The following is a 19,078-nucleotide window of genomic DNA, read 5'->3' as shown; positions in this document are numbered from 1 at the left end:
ATAATCTAAATGAGTTAAAGTCTTAATATATATTTAGTGACAGTAAAATAAACAACATCATGCTTTAAAAATTATACTAATTCTCAAGGTAAAACAAATGTTACATGAATGCTACTTCATCATAAATTGCTGAATTTTTGTAAACTCTATTTATTGCCATCCACTTTAATTATTCTGAACATGTCAAAAAAGTCTAAAACCTTGTATTAGAATATAAAGTCTCTGAGAGCATGGATTGCTGTTTGCGGTATTTTGTTTCCTGCTATAACTCCTTATGCAGTGTCTGAAATGAAATAGGCACTCAATAAATATTTGTTAAATGAATGGGTGGAAAGGCATTTCATTATTAAGCAAATAAACTTTTCTGCATATTAAATCTAATCATGTAATGCTAGTGAGAAATAAAAACTCATTCTCAAAAAATATTTGCTTTCTTTATAAACATTTAAAAACATCTTTTATTTTTATCCATTACATAAAACACAAGCACTATATTAATATGCTACTTCAGAGATACAAACAAACCTCTTACATAATACAATGTCTACCATGACTAATTCCTTATTTTCCAATTACATGATAAAAACGGTAACATCGAACCTCAGCAAATTTGGTTTCCAATTCAAAATTACGTTCTTCCATTTGTTTTAATGAAGTCTTTATGTGTTCATACATTTTCTGAGAATGTTCAGCCCGCTGCCTTTCATTTAATTCCTTCATCTCTAGCATAGTGATTTTTTTTGAAATAGAAGCAATCTCACTGTTGGTTATTGATTTCTTTGTCTTATCCATGTTAGATTCATTTCCTGTATACAACAATATTTAAGTTACTCTTATGCTGTTCTTATCAAAATTATATTCTAGATATTTTAGACATTATGTTCAAGGGATAACACGAGGCTTTTAAATTATGACAGATCCAAATTCCAGTCATAGCTCTATTATTTTCTGTCTACCGGCTGCCTATCCCATTTAATCTCTCTGGAATTTAGGTTCTTCATCATTCAAATGATAACAAAAACTATTCCTCGCCCTAACCGGTTTGGCTCAGGTGATAGAGCTTCAACCAAGGACTGAAAGGTCCCAGGTTAGATTCCAAAGAAGGGCACATACATTAGTTGCAGGTTCAATCCTTAGCCCTGGCTGGGGTGCTTGTGGGAGGCAACCAACTGATGTGTCTCTGCCATCACTGTTTCTTTCTCTGTCTCTCTCCCTCTCTCATACTCTCTAAAATCAATAGAAAAATATTCTCAAGTGAGCATTAATAGGAGAAAAAATTCCTCATGGAATTATTGAAATGTAAAAGGTATACTGTAGATGGTGTCACAGGCAGAGAATCAAAAAAGGGAAAATATGTGTATTTTGTAACTAAAAGGAGAAAAACGGTATAAGAAGCAACTCAATAAAACAACACTATTTTGTGAATATAAATGCAGTGACTTTATTTTAAAGTCTCATGGAGTCAAACTGAAAGTAAAATATGAAGCCATATAATTTAGGGATCTCACCAAATATCTTCTTTAACTATGAGTATTACTTGGCCTTTGTAAACATTGAATATCAAATATTTTAAATTATTGTACTGGTTATTAATCTCATCAATATTATAGATACATATATGCATATTTGTATATCGAAGATTATATAATACATATATGATATGGCTTGTCTTTGGACATAAAAGTCTGTGGTTAAATCAAATGAGAACAAAATAAAAAAAAAAATTACCATGAGAAGTCATCACACAGGATTACCATTAATTACTTAGTTGTTTTCTGAAAAGGAGAAAACTAATACTTTTGATTTGCATAACCCACATACTACAGGAGAAAAACAAAAAACAAATTTGGTACAGTGTTTTATATTTTTGGAGAATCAATTAATAATATATTCAGGGAAATCAATTATTTTAAGAAACTAAGTAGTAATTCATAACACTAATAATAAGCTTGAGTTTTAGAAATGAATTTGCAAAAAGACATATATTATTTAAAAAAAAACAGTTCTGGTGTCTGCCTCAGTTTTTAAAAAGTACTTCATTTGGTTCTGTATGTATCTTTAAACAAATGAATTTAGAATAGCTACTGTACGCAGTGATAAATAACTAACAGTAACAGTTACTGAAGAAGCTAAAAGTGTTAGTAAATCAGTCCAGGCAACCCTTAACACCATGAATGAAAGAAAAGAAAGCTCTAAATATAAATATACAAAGAAAATAAAACCCCTTCATCATTCATTTCTGTGCTAAACTATGCTAATGAAGAGAGGCAGATCACCGGGGCTGCAGCAGATTAGCCATGTGTACATTCTTGTGTTTGGAGTTTTCTTAGAGAGAGGGGGTAGTCCACAACAACCCATCATCAACAAACTCCTGGATAATAAAACCTAATAAAGTGACACTTTTAAACAAAGATATAACAACAGAAATTAAGAAAAGCTTTTAAACTTCCATGACATAAAGCCATGTATGGGAAAGATGAAGGTATTTGAAAATTAAGAAATTTCTAAAGATATTCAGACCTTATTAAAAAGAGATAGGATAAAATAAACAGAAAATTTACTAATATTTTATGTAATACACTTTTTATATCTTAAATGGTATCTTCTGTCATGTAGAAGCTACATGGAAATCAATTCGCTTTAAATCTCTTAATGAATTAAAATTTACATTTCTAAAAGTAGCTTATTTTAGACTTCCCATTGTTAGGTCTCTGTAAACTATATATCTCAGTTACCAATATAATAACACAGCTCTTCTAGTATTTAGTAACAGAAAGTTTGCACAGCTTAGAGCTCTAAGGTCTAGAAAACAAAAACATGAAAAGACCTTAACCAAAGCAGCAAATTTATTTGAAAATTATAAATCATAATGCTAGCAAGATAAAATGATTTAAATGCTATAAACTAAGATAACCTATTGAAAACTAATATGGAAACCCTAGCAGGAGCAACAAATATTTTAATACCCTCGGAGACAATAACATCTGCTAGATATACATGAATATTCACTGTAGCACTACAAGCAATAACAGAAATGAGAAAAGCTAGTGATGTAATCACTCGAACACAGAAAGGTACTACATAAACATTTAAAAGTATAATGAATAAAACATAGCAATAGTTTGACATCTACTAAATAAATATAGTGTATGTTTATTATAATTTAATGTGCAATATTTAAGTGTACACAAGGTTATACAAAAAATTACAATATAGTGGTGGAACTATGGGTAATATAAATTTAATTTTTTGATGCTATATACTAAACTTTTATCTTAAAAATATCAAATGATCTATTTGATATTGTAAAATTTTATACATAGTGAAAGAACTCATATTACTCTCATTAAAATACAGGTATTTCAAAATTATCACCAGTATTCACTGTTAAATGGTTCAAAACAGAAAATGCTGTTTTTTAACATATGATTTTATTTGGAACAAATCTAATTTTATAACTAAAAACCAAATTTTGGTAGAGTTTAGTCCAAGATATTATTCAACTGCCTGCTAAATTAAACTGTAACATAGAGAATTCACTTTTATCAAAATACTTCCTTTCCATGTGGTATAGAAAAAGAACTTTAAGTGCAAAATATTCTCTATTAGATCTTAAATCATTTTATATTATTAGAGTCATAGCACTTACCTAATTTAGTTTCTTTTTCCCAGGCTTGTTCAATAGTGTGAAGTTTTTCCTTAGTAATCTCTAGTTCTTTATTTATAGACTCTATTTGCTCTTTTAGAGATGCATTTTCACACTGAATAAAACAGAAACATCATTGAGAAAATACATTATAATTCAGACTACTACCCCAAAAATGACATTATCTCAACTTTATATAATATCTCCTAAAACTTACAATCCAGTTTTTTTTTTTAATAAAATTAGAAGTTCTCACACATTAGGTTTATACATATTCTACATAATAAAACCCTAATATGCAAAAGGACCAAAGGGCGGAACGACCAGTCGCTATGGTGTGCACTGACCACCAGGGGCAGATGCTTAACGCAGGAGCTGCCTGCTGGTGGTCAGTGCGCTCCCACAGGGGGGGAGCCCGAAGCCAGGCTCACAGCTGGCGAGCGAGGCAGTGGTGACTCTGCTGCAGGGGAGCGGTAAGGAGCGAGGGGTCCTGAACTGCGAGAGGGTGCAGGATGGCTGAGGGACACCCCCCCCCCCCAACCCTCCCAGTGCATGAAATTTTGTGTACTGGGCCTCTAGTATAATATAAAACATTATTTTAAAATAATCAAAATCTTGTATATCAAATATGTGGCCCTAGAGGCTGCCATGTACCTTTGGTTAAGCTAGAATACTCACAGCTTCAAAACCTTCACACACTAGAGCTTTCTTCCTCATTCACACAAATAGTCACCGAACATCCCTAGCATGTTATCAGTGACAGGTACTATATGTTAATGGTGAAGAGAAACAAAAAACATTTTGGCCTTAAAAGGCCTGACCTTTGGTGTCTGTGGGTATGTATGTATGGCAGGTATTGGGAAGGATGTGTAAGATGGCAGACAGTAAACAGGTAAGCAAACTAACAACAAATCATTTAAAATGTCAAGATCTAGAAAGAAACAAAGTATGGACCCAGGGAATAATAAAAGGAGGCATGTCTAGACAGAGTGGATAAAGAAGGTATTAACCATGGAAGAGGTGGTTTTTAAGTTGAGACCGAAGACATGAGAAGGGGCCAGTCTTGACAAGAAAGCAGCCATAGAATGAAATGATATACTGGTGAACCCAAGTGCTCTAAAGCAGGAAAGAAAGATGTTGAAGTGCCAGAGGACTTGAGCATAGTGAGAAAAAAATAAGAGTGAAGAGTGGAATAAGATAAAGTTGGAAAAATAACAGGGAGATATACACACACAAAATAAAGAGAAAAAATTAAAAAAAAAATAGCCCAGCCTGTGTGGCTCAGTGGTTGAGCATCAACCCATGAATCAGTCACTGGATTAATTCCTGGTCAGGGCACATTCGGTCTCAATCCCCAGTAGGGGGAGCACATGAGGCAGATGACTTACGTTTCTCTGTCATCGAAGTTTCTACCTCTCTATCCCTCTCTCTTCCTCTCTCTCTAAAATCAATAAAAATATACTTTAAAACAATGAAAATAAAACAAATGAAAAAAAAAGAACAACAACAAAAAGATAACAGGGCATGGTATGTCAAGATGACGAACTGGAATTTAACTTAATAAATAAAAGGGAATCGTTTAAAATGTTAAGGAGGAAGTTTTAAACAATTCCAGGATGCAATGTAGAGAATAAAGGGGTAAACAGAAAAATCAGAAATTAGGAAGATACTATAAAGTCCAGATGAGTGATGATGCTGGTTTAGACTAGGGTAATAGCAGTAAAGAAGGAGAAAAGAGGATATACATGAATTAATTACATTTGGGAAATAAAAATGATAGCAAAAACAGTGACTAGAGAACAACTGTAAGGTATCTGCCTTTAACTAACTGAACTCCTAATATGGCATATACATATTGAAATAGGAATGACTATGAGAAAAATAGACATCAGGAGTTCATTTTGGATATATTAAATGTGAGACCCCTTGAAATATTAGTTGTAAAGTGGTAATTTCACACAGTAGAAGACAGCTTTGAAGTCAGGCTGGGGACATAAAAGTAGAAGTTGGCTCGTAGTCTATTTTAAGCTCATTTATTCTTTCTTTTAATGGATAAAATGCCTACTATATGCCAGGTATTTTACACACTAGACATCAATGGTAAACAAATCCCATCCTAGAATTTGCATTTCAGTGAAGCAGTTGGGCAATAAGCTAACATATAACACAACTAGAGGCCCGATGCACGAAATTCGTGCAAGGGGCTCGCCCTCGCAGCCCCGGCTTTGTCCAGAAGGACGTCTGGAAGGTCATTTGCCTGTCCAGTCTAATTAGCATATTATGCTTTAGTTATTATAGATGTCAGGTCAAAAGATTTATGAAGAACATTAAAGTAGAATAATGAGAGTTTTTTAAAAAGGGGATGTTATGATAAAAAGAAAAGCAAGATAAAAGAATAAACTTGCCTTTTGGTAACATGCACAATTAAAACCCTATTCTAGATACTGTAAATACATAGGGGAAAAACAAACAAGGGCTTAGGGTATTTTAAATTCTACCCTTTTATTTCCATACTCTTTCAAAGTAAAACTCTGGTCTTGCTCCAGAGCCCATTTTCACCCCCACCCTGGTATTGCAGCTTCACTTATTACCATTCCAATCTCTAATCTGGTCATTAATCATTCTCTCCTTACTGGCTCTAAAGTTTCTTTCCCTCTCCCTTCAAACTTCACTGGTCTCACTAAAAAAAAAAAAATTGATAAAACTAATCCTCCTCTTGATTCTAATTCAATATATATTTATTTCTCTTCTATTATCAGATTTCCAATTCTTCTATTGCATAATTCAGTTTTTGTACTTTCTAATCACCTACCCTTTTGTTTAAAATTTGGAAATTCAATTTTAATTACCTTTACTTTCATGTATCTTTACCTTTAAAAGGCAAAGGTGATTTCCTAGTCACCATATATGATGATCTTTGCACCATGGCTCTATACTATTAATTACCGTCTGAGGTCAACATTTACTAGCTCTAACTCTGTGCCAAATACGAAATACTAAATACACACATGAATTAAGCAGAGATTCTGATATTAAGAGGCTACTATTCCAAGAGGGAGGCAGGCATAGAAATACATATAATATGAGTGATAAACAGCAGAACTAGGTACAAGATATAGAACTAATATAGACAGGGGGAAGGAATTTGTTCTATGAAGAATACTTCAGAGAAAAGGAGTCTGAACAAAGTTTTGAAACATGAATAGAAATACACTGAGCAGATGAACTGGGAGAGGGGAAGGGGTTTCTAGATAAAGGTAAGAGCATATACAAAAGAATATATGTAAGAAAAAACACCGTGTTACAAAAAACTGGTAGTTCAGTTTCTAAAACATACATAATGAAACTCCTTAGAGCAGTGGTTTTCAACCTTCTGGCCCTTTAAATACAGTTCCTCATGTTGCGACCCAACCATAAAATTATTTTCGTTGCTATTTCATAACTGTAATGTTGCTACTGTTATGAATTGTAATGTAAATATCTGATATGCAGGATGGTCTTAGGCGACCCCTGTGAAAGGGTCGTTCAACCGCCAAAGGGGTCACGACCCACAGGTTGAGAACCACTGCCTTAGAGTGTTATAGGAGATGAAGAGAATTAAATGAAGGCTAATCACAAAAGGAGGTTGACTTTTATTCTTTATGTGAATGGCAGCTTTTGAAAGGTTTTAAGCAAGGGAGTGACATAGATTCATGTTGAGAATTATCATTCTAGTGACAGAAGGAAGGATGTAACACTGGAGACAGGGATATGAGTAATGACTACCACAATAAAGATAATAAAGAAAAAAAGACATCACCAATAAAGATAAATATATGTTCAGAATTATAACTGAAATATGAGGAAAAGGATATAATACAAATATAATTTTTTTTTTTAATTTTGAGAAAGGTTCAGTGGATTTGCACATTGAAGGGTCCCAGGTTCGATTCCAGTCAAGGGCACATGCCAAGTTGTGGGCTCAATCCCTAATAGAAGGCATGCAGGAGGCAGCTGATCAATGATTCTCATCATTAATGTTTCTCTCCCTCCCTAAAATCAATGAAAATATATTTTTTAAAAAATAGATAAAATAAAGTTAAAATTTCTCATTGATATGTTATCTACAGAAGACTGCTTACCTAATTTTCTAATGACAAAGAGGACAGAGGACATGAAAAAAAAAAAAAAAAGCCGTGGCCAGTTGCTCAATGGTTAGAGTATGGGCCTATGCATCAAAGAGATCTTGGTTGGATTCCTGGTCAAGGGTACATACCTGGGTTGCAGGTTTGATCCCTGGCCTTGTAGGCACATGTGGGAGGCACCCAATCAATGTGTCTCTCACATCAATGTTTCTCTCTCTCTCTCTCTCTCTCTCTCTCTCTCTCAAAATTAATGAAAAAAATATCCGAGTGAAGGTTAATAAAAATAAATGAATTACTTTTACAGCTAAATAATCACAATTTTCATAAAAAGTAACATAATTATCTCTCCTTGGCAAAAAACAAAATTAAACTAACATTATTTCTAGTTAGTATTAATAAATCATGTTAATTTTGTAGGAGTCATTGAAAGCTATTGGTAATAATGCTTTGTTTTTTTTGTTTGTTTGTTTTTGTTTTGTGTTTTTTTTTTTTGCCTAATAATGCTTTGTTTTATTGACTGTGTTCCCCTAAGCAAATAAAGGCTTTTGAGTCAATAGAATTCTCTGTCATTCCACCCCATTAGAGGATCATAAAAGAGAATAAATAGTAAGCCAAAAGGCATATAATCGTATCCTATATAATAAAACCCTCATAGGCAAATTGACCGAATGGTGGAAGGACTGGTCGCTATGACACGCACTGACCACCAGGGGGCAGGGGCTCAACGTAAGAGCTGCCTCCTGGTAGTCAGTGCACTCCCACAGGGGGAGCACTGTGTAGGCAAAAGCTGGGCTCATGACTGATGAGCACAGCGGCGGTGGTGGGAGCCTCTCCCGCCTCTGCTGCAGGCAGGCAGTAAGGAGCAAGGGGTCCTGGACTGCAAGAGGGTGCAGGCCGGGCTAAGGGAATCCCCTCTCCCCCACAGTGCACAAAATTTCATGCAATGGGCCTCTAGTTTCTGATAAGGAAGATGAACAAATCAGAAGCTTAATTTGCCTACCATAAAGGGTATGGAGGTTAAGTGGCTAGAAGAGTTAAGTGGCCACACAAAGGCTCTGGGCCATATTCACTAACAGATTTAAACGTATGCTACTTCATCCTGCTCTTCTGTATCTCTACCATAAGAAAGAATGGGAATTTGCCAAGCTCATCCATGGCTGGGGAAGAGCCATTAATATCTCACCCACTCTCAGTTACAACCACCACAAGAAACAGAAAAGCCAGGGGCCATGAGAGAATAATTTGTTCCAGGAGCAAAGGTAAGAAAAAGGGATGGGTACTTAATGCTGCTGCTTCTTTTGATTATAATATTCTATCTGTTCCATGTTCCTATTTCTTTCTTAATTTCCTGATGGAAAGAGGTTTGATTCAGCAATATCAAGCAAGTTGGCTACGGAGGATGACCCGGATGACCGGAAGGCATTCTGCACTTACAGATGCATATGGCCAAAGAAAAATGGCTGATACCACAGGGTTCTCAGATCACACAAACTTACCTCTAGGTGTTCCAAGTTGTTTGTTCTTTGAACAAGCACATTATCTTTTTGCAAGATGTCCCTGTACTTAGCAGTCAATTCATTGTATTGTTTATTGGCCAATTCTAGTTCAGACAGAGAAACACTATTATCCATAACTTTTTGGAGAGCAGCAATCTTGAAAATGGCCATCTCCTATGTAAATAAGGATATAATCAGTTAAATTACTGTACTGTTTCTTCTGGTGAGGCACTAGCCACTTTTGAGAAAGATAACATAATACAATCAAAAACAAAAGAGGCTTTGAGAATAATTTTAAAAATAAGATTTCTCAAAAAAGAAAAAGAATAGATTTCTCATATAAGAAAAATATTGCAATAATAATTAATTTTCTTTCATATAACAAATCTTATTTGGAATTTTTAATCATAATAAAAATAAAGTGAATCCTTTAATAACTCTTATCATAATAAAATAAAATTCAGCTAATTTGAGCAAAATAAAAGAAGCAGCAGGAAAATACATAATTTAGACTATCTTTCGCTGGCTTCTCTAAATTTCATAAAATTAAAAAAATAACTTCTCTTTTGATAACTGGATGGCAAAATTAGCATTGCCACAAGTAACCTTTACAGCTTAGCTATTTCTGGTTATCATAGTTACAAAGACTAACTGTAATAAAATATTTTTTTGTTCACAGAAAGGAAACATTAATTAAGAGAAAAGAGTTATCTTTATCATATCTATCTATAATAAATAGTATTAAAATTTTTAAGTTACTTGGCTCATGTTCTACTCATTACACAGCTAAAAAAGTCACTATTCAAATACATAATTTAACATCAAAAAAAAATATCTAAACTTTCAGCTTTCTTCAAAGTAAGTTGATAAAGAAGTAGGGCAAAGAACAACCAATTTTATGAAGTGAAAAAGATAAAGAATTTATAGTTATAATTCATTCTGAAGTTGAGTAGTAAGGAAATCAAATATTTGTAACGGTGCTTCAGATCTTATTTTGACAACCTTTCTTCTCCATGTAAATAAGTATACACTATTCTACAATACCCTTGAGATTTGTTTTCACTTTTTCTTTGTGGAGGGTGAGGGAAGTTATTCTTCTGATCCCTTTTAAAGTCCCTTTTTTGTTTTGTTTTATTTTGTTTTTTTAATTGTTGGAAAAAAAAATCCAGGTTGAACAATCAGGTTGAAGAGGAATAAAATTCTAGTTCTTTTATCCCTTCTATCTTATACACCAGCTGTATTTGTAATACCTCAAGAAAAGTATATTCTACAAAATCTAATGCACAAATAAAAACAAGAATATTTAAGTGCTAATATTTTCTTATAATATGTCCAAGTAAAAATAGCTTTTATTTTCAACAGGTTTTTTGTTGCATCATGATTCAGCTTTAAGATTACATTGAAAATAGGGTTCTTAGCATAGTAATTTCACCCATTACTATATTTAAAAGGGGATGATAAGGAACTCAAATTCATTTTAATTTTACTTTAAATTCTTCTGTTTATATGATGCTATGTAAATTTAGACATGTCAACTGAGCATACACATGCTTAAAATAAGCTACATTGCCCTAGCTTGTTTGGCTCAGTGGATAGACCATCGGCCTGTGGACTGAAGGGTCCCAGGTTTGATTTCAGTGAAGGGCACACACCCAGGTTGTGGGCTCGATCCCCAATGGGGGATGTGCAGGAGGCAGCCGCTCAATGATTCTCTCTCATCATTGATGTTTCTATCTCTCTCTCCCTTTCTCTTCCTCTCTGAAATCAATAAAAATATATTTTTTAAAGAAGCTATATAATAAGATCAGATTTAGAACAAGGTGCAGAGGAGTACATATAAGCAGGTAACATTTTGTGTCTTTGTTAACATTTGCAAACTGAAACATTAGAAGGATAATCAGTTACATATAGGGGGTAAAAGGTACAGGGTAAGAAGATTTCTCTGACTTTTTTTGAATATGCAAATACATCTAAATTCAAATTCAACTAAAAAAAAAAGGAAAAAAGCAATCCCTGAAATTAAAAACAAATGAGCTTCAATATATATTAAACTAGAGGCCCAGTGCACAAAATTCTGTACCCTCTCCAGCTTAGGTCTGCTCCCCACTGGCAAGTGGACATCCCCCAAGGGCTCCCAGGCTGGCAGTCAGAGGGTATGTCTGACTGCCGGCTTAGGCCCGATCCCCCGGGAAGCGGGCCTAAGCCAGCAGTTGGACATCCCCCGAGCGGTCCCAGACTGCAAGAGGACACAGGCCGGGCTAAGGGGACCGCCCCCCCGCCCCCCGCCAAGTGCTCAAATTTTTGTGCACCAGGCCTCTGGGCACTTATAAAGCAAAAAACATTACTTATAAAGTATTTTTGTCAAAAATATTTAACCTGCATATAACCAAGGCTTTCAGGGTAACTTTAGCAAATGCAATGGATAGAGAAACAAGTAGAATTATGCAAAAAAAGAAAATAACTATTATCATACTAGAGGCCTGGTGCATGAAAAGTCATGCACTGGAAGGGGGGGGGGTCCCTCAGCCCGGCCTGCACCCTCTCACAGTCTGGGAGCCCTCAGGGGCGGGAGGAGACCCGGGGCTCAGGGGAAGGTGATGCCCCATCACACCTCTGCTGCTGCCCCTGCCGGCAGTGCAAGTCTCGGCCGGCCCTGGTTACCTGTGCCTCAGGCCAGCCCTGGGTGGCTGGGGGGCTGAGGGGACTGGGGGACTTTGGAGGCAGGCAGCAGAGCAGCCAGGCCCGCCTGGGGGCAGGCCTAGCCTTGGTGCGCGCCTGCCACCCCAGCAGGGCTGAGGGGACTGGGTGCCACCATCTTGTGGTTGTGGGCGCCGCCATCTTTGAGGGCACGGCAGTCAATGAGCATATTCCCTCCTTATTGGCTGTGGGCGCCGCCCTCTTTGAGGGTGGGACAGTCAATTAGCATATTTACTCCTTATTGGCTGTGGGCGCCACCATCTTTGCAATGGTGTGAGGTTCAATTAGCATGTTCTCTCTTTATTAGATAGAATAAATCATCAACATTTTTCAGAGAGAAAAAAACTATGGGATTCTATATTAAAAAGACATGTAACATTTAAAAAAAATGCAAGGTCCTTAACTGAATCCTAGGACAACTAAGTAAATACAAATATTGTCTGGACATTAGATGATATAAGAAATTCTTATCGCCGAAACCGGTTTGGCTCAGTGGATAGAGCGTCGGCCTGTGGACTGAAGGGTCCCAGGTTCGATTCCGGTCAAGGGCATGTACCTGGATTGCGGGCACATCCCCAGTGGGAGATGTGCAGGAGGCAGCTGATCGATGTTTCTAACTTTCTATCTCTCTCCCTTCCTCTCTGTGAAAAATCAATAAAATATATTAAAAAAAAAAAAAGAAATTCTTATCAATTTTAATAGGTGTAATAAAGTTATAGTGGTTATGTCAAAAAAGTTTTGATTTTAGAGATGCGTGCTAAAATACTTAGGAGAACAATGTCTGTAATTTAAATACTCCTACAAAAAATAGAAGCAATTATGGCACAGTGGTAATAAACGTTAGCTATTAATCCAGATATTAGGTGTTCATTATACTATCCTTTCTTCTTCATGTTTGAAAATTTTCAAAGATATTCAGATATACCTTAAATCGTTGTAAACGTCCGATTTTTTCACCAACTTCAGCTTCCATTGATATCAATTCATTCTTCTGTTTGTCATTTTCTTTTCTAAGTTGGTGCTCCATTTCTATTAAAGTAGTATACTGTCTTATGAGTGACTTTTCATTGACTTGCAAGACAGTGATTTTTCTACTATAATCGGAAAGTGTTCTTTTCATTTCATCTGAATCCATCTGAAGAGTACTGAGCAAGTTCTGCACAAAGACATGTTTACATTACTTGTTAATTTTAGCTATCTTAGTTTACACACTATCATATATATTCCCTCATGTGAAAGAATCATTGATCTGCTGCCTTCTGGACACTACCTACAGAGGATCGAGCCCGCATGTGCACTGACCTGGAATTGAACTGTGACCTCCGGGTTCATGGGTAGACACTCAACCACTGAGCAACTCAGGCCAGGCTACAATATCGTACATTGACTTCAAAAATGTTTTACTTACATTATATTCTTTTACTTTTATAGCATCTTGTTGAATTTGACTATCAAGTTTTTTCTTTTCTTCTTTCATTGTTTCAGATTCTGTTTTCCAGGTCTCCTTTTCACTAAAAAAATAAAAATAAAAGTGACAATATGCTAAACCTAATAAAATATTTACCGCAGGAAGAGAAAATGTCTCATAAAACAAGAGTCCCTAGTCTCAGTGGTTGTGCGTCGCCTATAAACCATGTCACAGTTCGATTCCATCAGGGCACGTGCGTGGGTTGCAGGCTCGATCCCTAGTAGAGGACGTCCAGGAGGCATCCAATCAATGATTCACTCTCATAATTAGTGTTTCTATTTTTCTCTCCCTTCCTCTCTATGAAATCAATTAAAATGTATTTTTAAAGAGTCACTGTAGCTACTCAGTACCTAATAAGAATATCAAAATTCTCTTCAAAAAAAGATTTAGCCTGAAAGTGACATTTTTATGTAGTAAATGAAAGGCAAAAAAATTATTTTATCAATAATTTTCATTATACCATGAATCATCACCCTACAATTGTACCAATATAACAACTGCTGCTGAATCTTATAAACATTTTATTAAAAATAGAAAATCATTAGGAAAATAGACAATCCCTCAAACTAATTCTGGAAATCAAGTCTCAATATTCTGACCCTACTCTTAAACTTGAGTGTTAAATATTTGCAAAATATTTAGAATATAAATCAAATTAGAAATCATAGGACGTAAAAGAAGACAGTATGGAGTTTCCTCAAAAAATTAAAAATGAAACTCCCATTTGACCCAGTAATCTCATTTCTAGGACTATATCCCAAGAAACCAGAAACACCAATCAGAAAGAATATATGCACCCCTATGTTCACAGCAGCACATTTTACAATAGCTAAGATTTAGAAACAACCTAAGTGCCCATCAGCAAATGAGTAAATTAAGAAACTTTTGGTATATCTACACAATGGAATAGTATGCCGCTATAGAAAAGAAGGAACTTTTACCATTTGCAACAGCATGGATGGAATTGGAGAGCATTATGCTAAGCAAAATAAGCCAGTCAGAGAAAGATAAATATCACATAATCTCACTCATATGTGGGATATAATGATCAACATAAACTGATGAACAAAAATAGAGCCAGAGACAAATGGCGGGGGGGTGGGGGGGGAGTTAGAGATCAACCAAAGGACTTGTATGCATGCATATTTGCATAACCAATGGACACAGACACTGGGGTAGTTGGGGCTTACCCTCGGGGGTGGGAGTGGCTGGGGGGTCAATCGGGAAAAAGAAGACATATGTACAATGTTAAACAATAAAAAAAAAGATGTGTCACAGGCATAAAGAATAAAAATGGCAACAAATAGGTACCTATCAATAATAACCTTAAATGTAAATGACTTAAATGCTCCAATCAAAAAACACAGAGTAGCCCTAGCCGGTTTGGCTCAGTGGATAGAGTGTCGGCCTGCAGACTGAAGGCGCCCTGGTTCAATTACAGTTAAGGGCAATATCCAGGTTGTGGGCTCAATCCCAGGAGGGGGCGTGCAGAAGGCTCCTGATCAATGATTCTCTCTCATCATTGATGTTTCTATCTCTCTCTCCCTTTCTGAAATCAATAAAATTATTTTAAAAAAGACATAGGGTAGCTGAATGGATAAGAAAACATGACCCATTTATATGCTGTCTATATAGACCAACTTTGGAACAAAAGACTCACACAGGATGAAAAGTGAAAAATAGAAAAAAAATTGTCCATGCAAATGGAAATGAAACACGCAGGGGTAACAATATTCAGATCTGACAAAATAGACTTCAAAAAATGCCATAGTAAGAGACAATGAAGGCTACTTCATAATACTAAAGAGATGGATCCAAAAAGATGACATAACCCTGATAAACATATATGCACCCAATACAGGAGCACCCAAATATATAAAAAAAATTTCTGGAGGATTTTAGGTGAGAGATCGACAAGAATACAATTATAGTAGGGGACTTTAATAAACCACTAGATCATTGGATATATCTTCTAGACAAAAAACCAACAAGGAAACAGTGACCCTAAACAACATACTAGATTAAATGAATTCAATTGGCATTTACAGAACATTTTTACCCAAAGTTAGAAAACATACATTCTTCTCAAGTGCACATGGGGCATTCTCAAAGACAGACCACATGTTAGGACCATACTAAGTCTCTACAAGTTCAAGAAGATTGAATCATATCAAGCATCTTCTCAGATCACAATGGCCTACACTAAAAATCACCTGCAATAAAAGCATCCAAAAAAAGTCAAACACATGGAGGTTAAATGGTATGTTATTAAAGAATGAATGGGTTACCAATGAGATCAAAGAAGAAATAAAAAACTTCCTGGAAACAAATGAAAATGAACACCCAACAATCCAAAATCTATGGGCCACAGCAAAAGCAGTACAGATAGCAAAGTTCATAGCACTACAGGCCTATCTCAAGAAATAAGGAAAATTTCCAATAAACAATCTAATCCCACAACTTAAAGAATTAGAAAAAGAACAACAAGAAAAGCCCAGAGTAAGTAGAAGGAAGAAAATAATAAAGATCAGAAGGGAAATAAATGACAAAGACTAAAAAACAATACTAAAGATCAATGAAACCAAGAGCTGGTTCTTTAAAAAATAAACAAGATTGATGAACCTTTAGCCAGAATCATCAAGAAACAATGAGAGAGGACCCAAATAAATAGAATCAGAAATGAAAGAGGTGATGTAACAACTGACACCACAGAAATACAAAGGATTGTAAGAAAATACTAAACATCTGTTTGCCAATAAGTTAGAAACTTGGACAAAATGAAAAAATTCCTCGAAAACTATAATCTTCCAAAGTTTAATCAAGCATCATGAAATTTGAATAGAGTGATAACAACCATGAAATTGAAGCAATAATGAGGAAAAAAAAAAAAAACCTCCCAGCAAACAAAAGCCCTGGTACAGATAGCTTCAACAGGAAGTTCTACCAAATAATTAAATAAGAATTAATACATACGCTCCTCAAACTAGTCCAAAAATCCAAGAGGAAGGAATACTTTCAAGCACTTTCCATGAGGCAAGCATTATCCTAAATCTAAAACTAAAGACACTACAAAGAAAAAGAATTACAGGCCAATATCCCTGATGAACACAGATACTAAAATCCTCAAAAAAATATTACCAAATCAGATTCAGCAATATATTAAAAAGATCATACACCATGATCAAGTGGAATTTATTTCAGGGATGTAAGGCTGGTACAATATTCTCAAATCAATAAATGAGATACATTACATAAACAAATTGAAAGACAAAAATCACATCATCACATCAATAGACCCAGAAAATGCATTTGACAAAATCCAACACCCATTCAATATAATGAAAGCCTAATATGCAAACTGTTCCCTCAACTGGGAGTTTGCTTGCTATGACATGTGCTGACCACCAAGGAGCGGCATGGAACATGGTGGGCATCGGCAATGTGGAGCTGGCAGCAGGTGGCAGTGGATACTCTGCTGGCCTCAATGGGCCCCAATGAGAGCAGGACCATGGTGGGATGGTGGAGCAGGTGACCGAGCGCCCTGCCAATAGCCCTACAGACAGCGACCAGTGGTGGTGGCGGGGGGGGGGGGGGGGGGGAGTAGGGCCCAGGTGCTGCCCAGGACCCAAAGGTCAGCTGGGACCTGCCCTTCCATATCACACGCTCCCACTTCAATTGCCAGCCAGGCCTAGGGACCACACCAGTGCATGAATTTCGTGAACTGGGCCTCTAGTTGGTGATAAAAACTCTCAACAAAGTAAGAATAGAGGGATCATACCTCAACATAATAAAGGTCATAGATGACAAACCTACAGCCAACATCATACTCAATGGACAAAAACTAAAACCATTTCCCCTAAGAATAGGAACAAGACAGAGATGTCCACTTTTACCACTTTTATTCGACATCGTACCGAAAGTCCTACACACACTAATCAGAAAAGAAAAGAAAAAAAAAAAAAGACATCCAAACTGGAAAGGTGGTGTAAAACTGTCATTATTCATAGATGACATGATATTACACATAGAAAACCTTAGAAACTCCATCAAAAATTTCTAGATTTAATAAATGAATTCGGTAATGTAGCAGATACAAATTTAACATCCAGAAATCGATGGCATTTTTATACATCAATAATGAACTTTCAGAAACAGAAACTAAAAAAAAATCCCATTTACCATTGTAAAAAAAAAAAATTAAGATACTTAGTAATAAACTTAACTAGGAGGTAAAACACCTCTAGTAAGAAAACTATAGATTGTTTAAAAAAATGGAAGAAGACATAAACAAGTGGAAGAATATACTGTGTTCATGGACTGGTAGAATTAGTATCATTAAAATGTCCATACTTCCCAAAGCAATCTATAGATCCAATGAAATTCCTATCAAAATACCAATGACATATTTCACAGATCTAGAACAAATACTCCAAATATTCATATGGAAAGAAAAAATAGCCACAGCAATCTTGAGAAAGAGGAACAAAGTTGAAGGGATCACAATACCAGATATCACATTATACTAAAAAGCCACTGTAATCAAAACAGCCTGGTACTGGAGTAAGAAAAGGCATATAGATCAATGGAACAGAACAGAGATCCCAGAAATTGACCCAAGCCATTATGCTCAGTTAATATTTGACAAAGGAGGCAAGAGCATAAAATGGAGTAAAGACAGTATCTTTCAATAAATGGTGTTGGAAAAACTGGACAGATACATGCAAAAAAATTTAAACTAGACCACCAACTTACACCATACACAATAATAAATTCAAATTGGATAAAATACTTAAATGTAAATCATGAAACCATAAAAATTCTAGAAGAAAATATAAGCAGCAAAATAACAAACATCTCAAATAGCAGAATTTTCACTGATACAATGAGTAGGGCAAAAGAAACAAAGGAAAAAATAAACAAATGGGACTACATCAAACTAAAAAGCTTCTGCACAGCAAAAGAAACAAGCATCAAAATAAAAACGGAACCCACTGTATGGGAGAACATATTTTCCAATGATATATCTGATAAGGGGTTAATTTCCAAAATTTATAAAGTACTCATACAACTCAAAAAAGGAAGACAAACAACCCAATTAAAAAATAAGCAGAGGACCTGAGAATAGACACTTCTCTAAAGAGGACATATAAATGGCAAAGAGACATATGAAAAATGTCCAACGTCACTAATTAGTAGAGAGATGCACATTAAAATGATAATGAGGTACCATCTTACACCTGCCAGAATGACTATCATCAACACATTAACACAAGTGCTGGCGAGGATGTGGAAAAAAAGGAACCCTAGTACACTGCTGGTGGGAATGCAAACTGGTACAACCACTATTGAAAACAGTATGGAGTTTCCTCAAAAAATTAAAAATGGAACTGCCATTTGACCCAATAATTCCACGTCTAGGAATCCATCCTAAGAAGCCAGAAACACCAATCAGAAAGAATGCATGCACCCCTATGTTCATAGCAGTATTATTTACAACTAGAGGCCCACTGCACGAAATTCATGCAGGCGGGGGGTGGTCCCTCAGCTCAACCCGCACCCTCTCCAATCCGGGAGCCCTCAGGGGATGTCCTACTGATGGCTTAGGCCCACTCCCCGTGGTTCTCTGCTCTCTGCAGGGCTTGCCTGC

General features: G+C 35.8%; 1 protein-coding gene across 7 annotated transcripts in view; it reads right to left on the bottom strand.

Annotated features, from left to right (window-relative positions):
• CEP290 (centrosomal protein 290) overlaps window positions 1–19,078 on the bottom strand; it is a 118,124-nt gene that overhangs the window by 55,545 nt on the left and 43,501 nt on the right. For all 7 annotated transcript variants that reach the window (XM_036301405.1, XM_036301407.1, XM_036301406.1 and 4 more), the window contains 5 exons: window positions 13,372–13,474; window positions 12,889–13,119; window positions 9,267–9,440; window positions 3,650–3,761; window positions 601–806 (listed from right to left, as the gene is read on the bottom strand). In XM_036301405.1, coding sequence (XP_036157298.1) covers window positions 601–806; window positions 3,650–3,761; window positions 9,267–9,440; window positions 12,889–13,119; window positions 13,372–13,474 — 826 coding nt within the window. The remainder of the gene's footprint in view (window positions 1–600; window positions 807–3,649; window positions 3,762–9,266; window positions 9,441–12,888; window positions 13,120–13,371; window positions 13,475–19,078) is intronic.

This window comes from Myotis myotis, unplaced genomic scaffold (genome assembly GCF_014108235.1).
Source record: "Myotis myotis isolate mMyoMyo1 unplaced genomic scaffold, mMyoMyo1.p scaffold_m19_p_3, whole genome shotgun sequence".
NCBI classification, from domain to species: domain Eukaryota; kingdom Metazoa; phylum Chordata; class Mammalia; order Chiroptera; family Vespertilionidae; genus Myotis; species Myotis myotis.
This window is presented reverse-complemented; position numbering and strand designations above follow the sequence as displayed.